Raw genomic sequence first — 12,429 nt, 5'->3', positions numbered from 1 at the left:
GGTGGTGCTTTTTGCTTTGATAAGATAAAGGTAAAAGTTGTTTTCTGTGTTTTGTATTTAATGTTGTCTGTTAATTCTTTTATTTTTTTTGCAAAAAAGCAACATGCAAACCCAAAAAGCATTATCTGACAAACCTTTATTTTCAATTGCAAACTTACAACGGCATCAGAGCCCTAATGCATGTGCTAATGTACACGTATCATTTTTAAAGGTTTGTTAAATCCTTAATCTCCAAAAGTTTAAAAAGAAAATCCGTATATCCAAAAATCAGAGATAAATAATCTACAAAGACTAACATAATCACAAAACACCTGAAACAACATACCATAAATCTTTTCTTATGAATTATGATGGTACTGAAGGATGAGCTGCTCCACTTTCTTACTGAAATGTAACTAAAATTCCATCAGTCATATTCAGAGAGACGAGAATCACAGGACAAGAAAAAAAAAAAAAAAAAAAACGAATGGTATGAGGTTATTTTCATCCAAAGAGTACAACCTGGAACCCATCATTTGACACAGCACAACTATGAACATATTCGTGAAAAAAGCTACCAATCAGTTCATACCAATTATACAGATTATTATATTGGGTTCCTTCATTCACCACATCTTCCCCATATTAAAAGCAGTATTAATTAATAAGAGAGTTGGGACGACAGAAACTGGATCAGAAGTCGACATTTTGGGCCATGTTTTGCAGGGAAAAAAAAATCTGGGTTGAATATGCCCTCCTTCTGTCAAAATGACCTCTTCAAACAAATTAAGTACCTGCAAACAGAACGCAGAAATGATAATTTTAAGTCCATCAACTGATTTGTATATTCAATTTCAATTAGAAAAATGTGTTGAAAGGAAATCTCTACAGACGAATTTTCCAAAATAAATCATGGACTATGCCATTTGTTACAAGAGCCCCTGCTCTCCTGTTAAGGACATTTTTGTGGCCAATCCCCATTAAAAATTATGCAAAGTGGTTACCACCAAATCCCAACAATGTAATCTCGGTGCTGTATTTCGCAATCCAGATAAATATTTGTAGATTTGATTCTTGAAATTGCGACACGAGTCAAATGAATTAACTCTCTGATATAGAGCTATGGGGAAGGCACACAAAATGCAACCATGTCTCAGGTGAGTTCTATTGGACACATCCCTCCCTTAATTTAATTGCCCCCACAACATTTATCTTGTGAGGTCTATTAGCAGTGGAATTTCCCCTTTTTTCCACTCAGGCCATTTCATTCGCTAGTTATTTTTCAGTGCTCATAACATTTATATTGGGGAGTCAATTAATAGTGGTTAAGTGGTACTTTATCAAACCCATAATCATGAAAACATGATTGTATGGAGGATGATTACTAGGAGGGAAAGATGTAGTTGAGAGCAAAAATTCTGGTTATTTTATCTACCACCTGGAGTAGCATGTCGACTTATATATTAGAATTTAAATTGAGATGAAAATATGGCTGAAATGAAAATATAAAAGCATACCCGTTGTATCAAGCAGAGGAGCTTCAGCGTCCAAATCAAAGAGGCCTGTAGAGACCAAGCAATGGTTTCTCTCTATCTTCAACTCTCTTCTTTGCAGCCGCCCTTGCTTTAAGGGCAGCTGCTTCTTCTGCGGATATAGCCTTAGGCTTCCCATCTTGCCTCTTTCTCTTCCCAACAGCAAGCGATGATGGAGCACCTTTAACAGATCTCATGGGGTTTAAAGAAGTTGAAACAACAGGCCCAGGTGCTGGCCCATTTTGAACTTTAGCAGCACCTTTATTTTCTGTAATGGGTCCTGCTACTGAAGCTGCCGGTGGCTTTTTTGAAGTGGGTTGTCTATGTTTAGAATTTGAGGAAAACTGAGGCGTGGCATATGCCTCTTCCTGTGTCACCCACTTGCCTGTTACATTCTCTCCTTGTTAGTATATCACTAACAACATACATCCTTAAAAAAGTATCTTTATAAGAGAGGAGAAGAACATAGCACTTAGTAAAGAATCCAATTCTATGGCTCCGTACCTATTGCATCCGAATAGTAAAAGCCTGAGTTTGGGTCATAGTAGAAACCATTGCTTTGGTTGTAATAGTAGCCTGAAGTGCTATCATTCTCCCATTCTGTCATCATTCACAGCTGTATCAGTTTGAAACAGTGCCACAATCAAGAAAAGAATGATTCATGAACTGCTAAAATAATCATGCTCGTTATTTATCAAAATAATAATAATAATAATAATAATAATAATCATGCTCATTCTAAGAAAAGGAGAACTAAGTCCCTATTTGGTAATTTGGAACAATATTGGACTGGAGGGAGATGAAACTTCTGTTAAAGGACATATATATTTGGCCCACTCATCATATGGCAACTGGAAAGTTAATCATGATCTTGCTGGCTTTTTGAGCGGTGATGAAAGAAAAAGCCTTAAATATGAAATATAAGTTGACTTAAGAAACTCAAGTTTATTTCACATAAGTAGACATTGCTGGTTGATTGTTTTTTTTTTTTTTTTTGATAAGTACATTGCTGGTTGATTGTTCGCTCTCCTGAATAGCACTTACAGTTGCTAACCTGCCCAAGAAGAGAAAAAAATGAGAATAACCAACTAAGGTTGAGGCAAGCTGATAAATAGGCTGTTCTAGCTCAACTTGTTCGCATTTGAGACATGCCAAAATTGGAACATTGGTCCAATTAAACTCTAAGCTGGCTTGCCAGTCTAAATGAGCCTGTAATCAGATTTTTAAAGTATAATCTAGCGTTCCTATCCTTCTTAGCACAAAATAGTTATAGAACACAGTCCAGAGTCTTACCGGCTTAATAGTGAATCAGATTGATAATTATATGTTAAAGTATATTCTATGGTTAACCATCTTATAGAACTATGGAATTATGACAGTACAACTGCATGGAGTTTTACATCATCGATCCAGGATCCTAATCAAGATGAAACTAGTATTTATCATGGTTGGCTTGTTAAACAATCCCTTTACTGTAGCTTGATCTCGTCTTGTCTAATCACAATACTTGCCTAAGTAGCTTAATTGTGAGTTAAGCTCAAGTAGTTGGGTTGTCTATGAGCAGCTTAGTTCATTTGATAGCCCTACCCAGCTGAAAAATAAAACTCAGGACCATACACCTTGACAGCTAATGACTCAAAAGCTGACCTTTTAGGCTTTTACTTCAGAAAAGCAGATCAGATTGCCAATGACATCTTCACATGCAGGGCTTCTCCTAAGTTAGTAAATTCCCTATCATGTTAATGATAAGTAATCACATCATCTTACACCAAAAACTGCAACTATACTAGACTAAAATCCAACACCACAACAAATTGTGAAATCTATGCACTTGCTCTCATTACCTTCATCTTGAGCATTTAATGCTTGGGCATTAGATTCTCTGGCCTCTTGAAACTTTGCTATATCCTTCTGATAGCTACGTTTAGCTTTCTGCAGACATTCAGGATGAAAGTAAAACAATAAGCAACATTGGCAGCATATGAATTACCATAACAAACCGAACCAATAACCACCACCATCCGAAGAGATGTAACGATATATATACATAATTACTTATCAATAAAAGCAAATGGTGTTCTAAATACTCACGGCTTCGATTTGCTCAATGGCATGGACTGCTTCTTTTTGTGCCTTTTCCTTGGCAGCCCCCTCTTTTCGCATAGAATCAAGCCTCTTGGAAACATTATCCTTGTGGCGTTGACCAAGCTCATGATTTCTAATGCTGGATGGATTGTTTGATATGAAGATTTTGCAGAAGTCGCACCATTTGTTGCCCTGGCTAACCCAATACTGGAAATAAAACAATAAAATCGAAATGTTAGTGGCAGCCAGGCAGCGTTATGTCAAAATGTACAGCCCAAGCTTTAGAAAACATTAGCGAAAACAAAAGGGAAAAAAAAACACAGACAAAAAAGAAGAATTTTCAGAAAAATGAAACGAAAACAAAAAAACAATGATAAAACCCTTAAGAGACATCCGAGTTAAATTTGAAAACACTTCTGAAAGACACAAACTTGCCAATAAATGCAAGGGATGTTTCTTGTTGGGAAGTATAATCATAAAGTGTTAAAATTCATGATAATAACCACGTCTGAGAGCATTAAACAAAATTAAATCCCCTGGGAAGAAACCCAAAAGAAAAAAACTCAAACTTCATACTCGTAATCGAAAAACTCACTCTCTGTTTTCCCAATCAATGTTCTAGAATTGCATTACAAGCAAGACAAAGTACAATTACTACTACTACTAAAAAAATTTACAAGTAAACCAAAGAGGATGTAATCAAAGCAAATACATTATACCTCAGTCATAGCTGCGAATTGGAGTTGGCGAAGATGATAGGAGAGAATTGGAAATGTCTGAACCCTAATTAGGGATAACCGATTGCCTGCCCGAGCTTGCAGATAATTCAAATTGTAGAATGGGCAGCCCTAATTCATTACTTGTTGAATTTGAAAACAATCACGTAGGAATGGTTCCGTTCAGTACAAATTAAACCCCAATCTCTTCTTCCTCTCTCGGGTATGGGAGGGTTCTTGCTTTTGCTTTTCCTTTTGCCTTTGTGTTTTGATAGGTTATATTATATTATCACCTCAAGCAGCTGGGCCGGCCTGAATTCTAAAGGGGCCCGGTTTTTATTAAATACTAATTATATTATATGAGAAATTCTTTCTTGTATTCTTTAACCTTTTTCCAATCTTTTCATTTTAAAAATCAATCATTATATTTGTTGAATTTATAGTTGTAAATTCTAGGAATCTAAGACCTTGTTGGGTTCACAAAATGTGTATTCCATTAAGAAAAAAGAATAATTATTATTAAGAATAGACGAGAATGAAATGGAATAATTAGTCATATTCATTAGTTCAGTAACAACATTTCTATTCTAATTGAAATTGAATCAAAAAAAAAAAACTCACTTTTCATCATTCTTTTATTAAAAAAAAAAAATCTCAAATTAATATTTTTAAAAAAAAATTGTTGAATTGCAGTAGGTGGCCGACCACCCCTTTTATATATATAAAACAAATTTAAGGGTTGAAATAAAAATTTGGAAAAAAAAATATTGTCTATTTATTAAGGAATATGTATTCCTCTCATTTTTTAGAAGGGAATACTCATGAGAGAAGCTACTAGGATTATGTTTATTTCCTTTATAAGTATTTCTCTTTTATAAATAAATTAGTTTATAATGTAAAAAACAGACTCAATTGAATTATTATGAAGTCAGAATTTTTTTTTCAAACATCCTGTTGAGTTTATTTTTCTCTTAAGCTTGCGGCCTTATTTTATCTGTTAGTTAGAAGATGCAAATATTTTTAATTGTTGTTACTAAATCTTCCGCTATGTCAAATTTGGACAGCAAATTACTAGGAATATGAATCCTTATATGTATTAAATGGGAAGTTTTGGTAGAGGTATGGCTATGGAGTATATATAGACCTTGCATTTAGTATATTGAGGCGGTTTTCAAGAAAGTCCTACTTCTACTTTAATTTGTTTCTTCCCTCGAATATCCAAAAACACTATTTTTTTTTTTTTTTTTTTTGGTTCCAAGTAAGGTAACTATTACATTAACAAAATAAAGCTACAAAAGGAGGGTGGGGAATCCCAATAAACAACCCAAACACAGTAGTTACAATGCTATAAACTAAGACTAAAATAAAAATGGAAAATTGAAACAGATTCGATCCCATAATTCTTTAACCAAAAAGCCATGGAGAGGGTTGTTGTAAATTGATATGTAGTGTTATCTGAAGACTATATACTTGGATTGTGTTGAGGTGGTGGTAAAGATCTCTTTTCTCACTTTCATGTACAAATGAGCATGCTCTCAATGAATCTTGATAAAAAGAGAGGATTAATCACACTTTATTGAGAAATGAGGTGGGAATGTGCATGAAAAGGGAAGAGTTATAACTGAAAACTATATGAGAGGGCATTGCGTGTGCCTCATGCGTTGGTCAAGAGACAGGTTAACGGTGGATCTTTGGGGTCGTAGGGAAGCCAATGGAAAGGCGCGTGTGTGGTGGAGGTAAACATGCTAGTAATGTGTGACGTTTTGTCGTTTTCATACAAATTACCGCCAAATTTTATAAGGAGATGATAATCATTTATAAGTATGAGTTTTAATAAGTTATAATTTGGATATATAAAGTGTAAATCACGAGAAAAAGGTTGTTTGTGGACATGACTGATGTGATATAAACAAATTACATTTGAAAAGAAAAATTAAATGAGCTTTATAACAATAAATATTATCTACAAGTAGCATTTGGTCAAAAACAAATTCTTTGAACACAATATCAATTTTCAAAAATAAACCTAAAAAGAGAGAGAGAGAGAGAGAGAGAGAGAGATAAGTTACATTTAATTAAGTTGATTTTCAACACACTCAACTCAAATGACTCACCATTGGTTTTCATTTTAAATTCCTTTTTTATGGGAAGTGCTCACTTTTACTACATTAAATTTTAGAATTAATTATATAAACATTAATACTTCATCTTCTTTAATAATTTCTGAAATGGTCAGAAAAATATTTGCAAATTGTCAGTGGATTCGCCACTCACCACCCCCCCAAAAAAAAAGAAAAAAAAAAAAAAAGAAAAAGAAAAAGAAAAAGGCAATGCCTTTGCCCGCTACAGCCGGGCTACCGGAATCGACTCAACAACTCAAGCCGTTTACAAATCAAATCAGTAAACGCTCAAAACCCTCCTCTCTGGTACGGCGGCGCCCCTTTCTCCTCCCAAAAGTGCCGCTCTTCCTTTCTGCTCTCTGCAGCCGCTGCAGCAAATCACAACGAAGCTGCTGACAGGCTCTAGCCGCGATGCCTTGCTCTTAATATCTCTCTGGAATTTAAGAGGAACAGATCTCAGAGGAAGGGTTTCAGATGGATCAGTCATTTTTGTTGATGCTATCGAATCTACTGCACCTGCAGAACTCCCTGGACCCAACCACCTCGTTCCTCTCCTCCACGCTCTCCACCTCTTCGTCCTCCTCTGCCACCGCCGCCACCACCGCATCTGCCACCTCCCCCGGATCCGCCGGTTCCCCAACCTCGTTGCTCTCGACCTCATCCTCCGCCGCGCCTCTCCTTTTCTTTACCATCGCCTCCGTGCTCTCGTTCCTGGCCTCGTCTCGACCCAAAAACCCTTCGGCCTCCTCTCCCAACCGCTCTTCCCCTCGTCCTCCTGCTAGGCCCCAGTCGTCCTCGGCTGCGGATTTCTCCGTCTCGGCCTTTCGGGCTCTCTCCACGGAGCACATCTGGTCCCTCGAGGCGCCACTCCGTGATGCCCAGTGGCGGTCTTTGTATGGGCTCTCCTACCCGGTCTTCACCACCGTCGTGGACAAGCTCAAGCCACATATTGCTCTCTCTAATCTCTCTCTCCCATCTGATTACGCCGTCGCAATGGTCCTCTCCCGCCTCGCCCATGGCTTCTCTGCCAAAACCCTCGCTGCCCGCTACTCGCTCGAGCCTTATCTCATCTCCAAGATCACCAACATGGTCACCCGCCTCTTGGCCACCAAGCTCTACCCGGAGTTCATCAAGATCCCTGTTAGTCGTAGACGTTTAATCGAGACCACGCAGGCTTTTGAAGAGCTTACCTCGCTTCCCAACATGTGCGGAGCCATCGATGGGAGCCCCATCAAGCTCCATAGCCTCCCCAGCGACCCCAATTTGGGTGCTAATTACAGATGCCGATATGGGTATCCCTCGGTTCAGCTTCAGGTTGTGGCTGATCACAAGAAAATCTTCTGGGATGTGTGCGTCAAGGCGCCCGGTGCGACCGATGATGCCACTCATTTCAGGGATAGTCTTTTGTATAAAAGGCTTGCTTCCGGGGACGTTGTGTGGGATAAGGTTATCAATGTAAGGGGTCACAATGTTCGGCCGTATATCGTTGGGGACTGGTGCTATCCGTTGACGTCTTTTTTGCTCACACCCTTCTCGCCAAATGGAATGGGCACGCCCGCTCAGAACTTGTTTGATGGAATGCTCATGAAGGGGCGGTCCGTGGTGGTTGAAGCAATTGGGCTGCTTAAGGGCAGGTGGAAGATTCTTCAAGATTTGAATGTTGGACTTAATCATGCACCGCAGACGATTGTTGCTTGTTGTGTCTTGCATAATTTGTGTCAGATTGCGAGGGAACCGGAGCCGGAGCAGGAGCCTTGGAAGGAGCCGGATGAGAGCGGGCCTCCGCCTAGGGTGCTTGACAATGAGAAGTCATTTTACTATCATGGGGAGAGCTTGAGGCAGGCATTGGCTGATGATTTGCACCAAAGGCTTTCTTCAAGATAAGACATTAGATGTCTGGGAAAAAAAAAAAGGATGATATTGTAACACCTTTGCTTCTCTATGAGGATGTTGTACTTTTTTATCTAGTTCTAACATGCTTCTAATGTTTTATTTGTTCTCTTTATTGCCTTTTCCCCTCCTTTTTAGTCAGCAGTAGAAGTAGATTTTTGGACAAGTTAAATTCAAATGTAATGGCTCCATTCGATATTTATCTAGTTCTAACATGCTTATGAAATTGGTGCATGCACCACAATTTTCAAGAGAACTCTAATAATTAAACGTTGAAACTGAAGAATGACTTTCCAGCAATTTTCAGGAGGAATCCAGTATGTTGAGTGTTAGTTTTGCACTCTTGATTCCAATGTCTGTATGTATGGCAAAGGTCGTTAGATATGTTGATACTCTGAAGCTGCTTAGGGAGGAGTTTTCTCCATGATTACCAGTTTAATTTTTAATTTCTTTTCAAAATTTGGTAAGGTTTGCCCGTCTTTTCCATGTTGCTGAGATTCTTATGCATTCATAACATTGCTTTTGTTGCAGTGTGATACTCTTCACCCATCTGTCGTTGAAGCTAGATCTTTCTATACTTCCTGCCTGTTAAACCCCTTTTTCCCATTTTGAGAGGAAAAGTATATTGTAATGAAGACACTGCAATTAAATTGCATATATATAGTTTGTAGGTTTACATTTACAGAAAAAAAAAAAAAAAAAAAAAAAAAAAAAGGGTCATGTAAGCATTGGAGGGCTCTCTCTGCTGTTCCCCCATATAAAACAGCTGAAGTGCACATTATCCACTCTCTAAGCTGCCATATAAGCCATTGTATTCACATATATATACAAAAAGAAGAAGTTCAATTTCAGCTTCTACACATCCAGCGCTTGCAGACTCCCAAATAGCCACTGCCCTGATTATCACTCTTGCTAGTAGCTCTTCCAACATTGAGCTTTTCTATTCGTACTGCTGACCATCATACCCTTCTTAATGCTGCCTTCCCATCAATATAGCCTACTTGGGATGAAATGAATGGCATTCAATTACGACATAATGATACCAATTGCTAAACTTAATCTTTAACTCCAACTGAATACCCATTGTATAACATGTCAATCGAATATCTATAGTAATAAGACCTACACAGATTAATAGACTTGCATCAGACAAATCAGGAAAACATATGACAGAAAACGAGATAAATATAACAAACAGCATATCTATATATATATATAAAAACTCAGTGGCACCACCAGGACTGATTTTGCATTTTTCTCAAAATTAAATTTGACTAAACCCCACAGCAGGTTTTGTATGTACTACCTAAGCAAGTATAGTTCATATTGCCACTTACTTTTCAGACGAGTTGCCGCCAAGAAAAGGCAAATGCAGTCACAAATAAGTAGTGCAAATGGCACTAGAATTAATTCTGTCAGAACCGTGAGGAAGAATGCAGTGAAAGAGAGAAGGTTCCCTTGACATAGCTCTTCCTAGCTCATTGAAGAATTAAACTTGAAGTTAAAGGGACCAGTGCGCTTCAGCTTGCTTCTTCATCATATCCTCTACTGAACATAAAACATGTGCTCAGTCATCTCGCTATAAAACTTATCTCAACCCCCAGCATAAGTGGATCTCCCACCATTTGGAAGGAGGCCATCCTTAGCCATCTCAGTAAGCACATTAAATACTGCATCCATGTTCCCTTCTTTAAGGTTAATTTCAACAAGTACTTTCGCAAGTTCAGCATCAGTGAGCCTACAACTTCTCAATATGTTCACTATGACCTGATTCAACTCCTCATTCATCCCTTGTATGAAAAGGGCTTTAACCAGAGCAATAACAGTCACAGTATGAGGAACAAAACCAGAATTCAACATTTCCTTGTACAGATTATATGCCTTCTGAACATTTCCATTTCTAGAATGCCCATGTATAATAACATTATAAACTGCTTCGTCAGGCTTGTGGTTCCTCTGAATCATTGACTGAAAAACTTGATCTGCTTCATTCATCAAACCCTTCGTACAAAATCCCTTTACAAGACCAACCACACCCTTAAATTCAATGTTACTACAGTTTTCTATCAGAGTATCATAAGTGACATCATTTGGGACAGACTCCTCATAGAACAACTTGAGCAGAAGCTTTTTTGCTTCCCTTGTCCGAGCCTGCCTGTTAAGTCCATTAATAAGCACGCTGTAGCTAACGGCATCAGGTAGAAAGCCCTTTTGTATCATCTCATTGTGCAAATGAAGTGCCTTACGTAAGTCCCCTTCTACACAATAGGCATTTATCAAAGTTGTATAAGTAAATTCATCAGGGCGCAGACCCATATTCAACATCTCTTGGTAAAGATCACAAGCTTCAACCAGTCTCCTTTGCTGGCAGAGACCTTGAATAAGTGTTGAGTAGGTAATGGAATCAGGTAAAAGACCCTTCTCAACCATCTCCAGCTTCATCTGAAATGCCTTCTCTACCTCCCCATTTCGGCAAAACCCAGATATGATAGTACTATAACTTACCACATCTGGAGCCAACCCTTTCTCCACCATATCTCCTATCACTCCTCTGGCCTCTTCCATCCCCCCCAAAATGCAGTGTCCATTAATAAGGGCATTGTAAGTCACAATCGAAGGTGAGAATCCTCTCATGCTCATTTCATCTAGAACCCGGTAAGCTTCACTCAAGAAACCCTCCTGGGAGAACCCATCAATCAATGTCGTATATGTCCTCTCATTTGGTCTAAGTCCTCTAACGTGCATCTGATCAAAAAACTCCATCGCACGATTTAAATTCTTAGACTTACACATATTATTAATCAATGCTGTATAAGTAACAACATTTGGAGACAATCCATTCCTCACCATCTCCGCATGCAGAAGAAGCGCTTGGTGAAAATTACCTTCCTTACAATAACCATTGATAAGTGTATTAAATGTCACCTCGTCGCAAACTAAACCCTTTCTACTCATCTCCTCAAGTACCTGACTTGTCTCCTTCATCCTTCCCTCTCTACACAACCCATTGATCACCACATTATATGAAATCAAATTCGGCTCCAAGCCCTTCAATGCCATCGACCTTAACAACCGGAACGCCTCATCAACCTTCCCCAACTTACAATTCGCATCAATCAACGTATTATATGTAACCACATTCGGCAAACACCCATTCCTCTCCATTTCGCCGAAAAATCTCAAACCCATTTCCAAATTCCCCGCCCCACAAAAACCTCTAATCAAAATATTATAAGTATACACATTCGGTGACACTCCAATCCTAATCATTTCACCAAACACCTCCTCTGCAAACTTAACCGACCGTTTTGCCCTAATGACCGCATCGAGAATTGCATTATACGACAAAATACCGGGCATAAAACCGTGGTTTTTCGCTAAATTGACAATGTTCAAAGCCTTGTCAATCAACTTCACGTGGGAATAGGACTTTACCACCAAGTCGAAGACCGCCGAGCTGGAGTTGCAGGAATGGTACGAGTCCTTAAGGCAGTGAAAGACCAAATCGCCGGCGTCGTCGACGGTATTGAAGGCCACGTCCTCGGCGAGGGTCTGGGCAGTCTTGTAGAGCTTGAAGCGGGTGAGAATGTGGAGGGAGAGGCACTTGCAATGGATGTTGAAGAACTGGTGGGGTTTGGCCCAGTTAAGGAACTTTAGGATTAGGGTATGGTCGAACTGGACCTTGAGAAGTAAATAGGAGGCCGCTTCAGGGGTGAAATTGGAAGAGAGAGAGTTGAGCTGGTGGGTGTGGCGTTTGAGGTATGTGATCGCTTTGTCAGCGAGAACGGCGTCGGAGGCAGAGCAGAGTGAAGAAAGTGGACGGTGATTTTGGGGTTTCAGGAAGGGCATTTCGGGAATCGGCGAAGCTAGCTAGGGTATATCAGAGACAGACGCTGGGCGGAAACACATAGGAGACAACCTTAGGCGCGGCACTTCTCACTCTCAGCTTTAACATTTCAATTTTCTTTTTCTTTTTAGGGGATTGGGCGATAGAGCTGTCAAATGAAAATAATGGTCATTTCTGTATTTTTAGAAAATAATATTTACATAGAACAAAAAAAGAAAAATGAAAATAATGGTCATTGATGACAACTCTCCAAGCTCTCA

The 12,429-nt window shown here is 38.9% G+C and overlaps 3 protein-coding genes across 5 annotated transcripts; 1 reads left to right on the top strand and 2 right to left on the bottom strand.

Moving 5' to 3' along the window:
- Nucleotides 1-322: 322 nt before the first annotated feature.
- LOC132185433 (C2H2 and C2HC zinc fingers superfamily protein) lies at nt 323-4,553 on the bottom strand. The gene is made up of 6 exons (XM_059599209.2): nt 4,316-4,553; nt 3,603-3,803; nt 3,356-3,443; nt 2,016-2,111; nt 1,497-1,896; nt 323-773 (listed from the first exon to the last, which is right to left on the bottom strand). The coding sequence occupies exons 1-5, from the start codon at nt 4,322-4,324 to the stop codon at nt 1,532-1,534; spliced, it is 759 nt and encodes a 252-aa protein (XP_059455192.1). The 5' UTR covers nt 4,325-4,553; the 3' UTR covers nt 323-773; nt 1,497-1,531.
- A 2,083-nt stretch (nt 4,554-6,636) lies between these two features.
- On the top strand, nt 6,637-8,431 carry LOC132180216 (PIF / Ping-Pong family of plant transposase). Its single transcript, XM_059592988.2, has one exon. It carries the CDS (start codon nt 6,907-6,909, stop codon nt 8,314-8,316), a length of 1,410 nt encoding a protein of 469 aa, XP_059448971.1. The 5' UTR covers nt 6,637-6,906; the 3' UTR covers nt 8,317-8,431.
- A 210-nt stretch (nt 8,432-8,641) lies between these two features.
- EMB2745 (Tetratricopeptide repeat (TPR)-like superfamily protein) lies at nt 8,642-12,295 on the bottom strand. Of its 3 annotated transcripts, none has more exons than XM_059592985.2 (2): nt 9,660-12,295; nt 8,642-9,444 (listed from the first exon to the last, which is right to left on the bottom strand). In XM_059592985.2, exon 1 carries the CDS (start codon nt 12,169-12,171, stop codon nt 9,916-9,918), a length of 2,256 nt encoding a protein of 751 aa, XP_059448968.2. In that variant the 5' UTR covers nt 12,172-12,295; the 3' UTR covers nt 8,642-9,444; nt 9,660-9,915. The 3 variants fall into 3 exon arrangements, with proteins under 3 accessions (XP_059448968.2, XP_059448970.2, XP_059448969.2); XM_059592987.2 differs by having other exon boundaries at nt 8,642-9,322; XM_059592986.2 differs by having other exon boundaries at nt 8,642-9,319.
- Nucleotides 12,296-12,429: the final 134 nt, after the last annotated feature.

Source organism: Corylus avellana, chromosome 2 (assembly GCF_965113065.1).
Source record: "Corylus avellana chromosome 2, dhCorAvel1.hap1.2, whole genome shotgun sequence".
In the NCBI taxonomy this organism is placed as follows: domain Eukaryota; kingdom Viridiplantae; phylum Streptophyta; class Magnoliopsida; order Fagales; family Betulaceae; genus Corylus; species Corylus avellana.
Note: the sequence above shows the minus strand (reverse complement) of the source record. Positions and strands in the feature narration are given on the sequence as shown.

Coding starts and splice junctions, on each gene's coding strand:
- LOC132185433 (XM_059599209.2), bottom strand. Junction 2,112..3,355: donor ATTAAATGCTCAAGATGAAG/GTAATGAGAGCA, acceptor GAATGATGACAG/AATGGGAGAATGATAGCACT. Junction 1,897..2,015: donor TTACTATTCGGATGCAATAG/GTACGGAGCCAT, acceptor AGAATGTAACAG/GCAAGTGGGTGACACAGGAA.
- EMB2745 (XM_059592985.2), bottom strand. CDS start 12,171: ATGCCCTTCCTGAAACCCCAAAATCACCGTCCACTTTCTTCACTCTGC.
- LOC132180216 (XM_059592988.2), top strand. CDS start 6,907: ATGGATCAGTCATTTTTGTTGATGCTATCGAATCTACTGCACCTGCAG.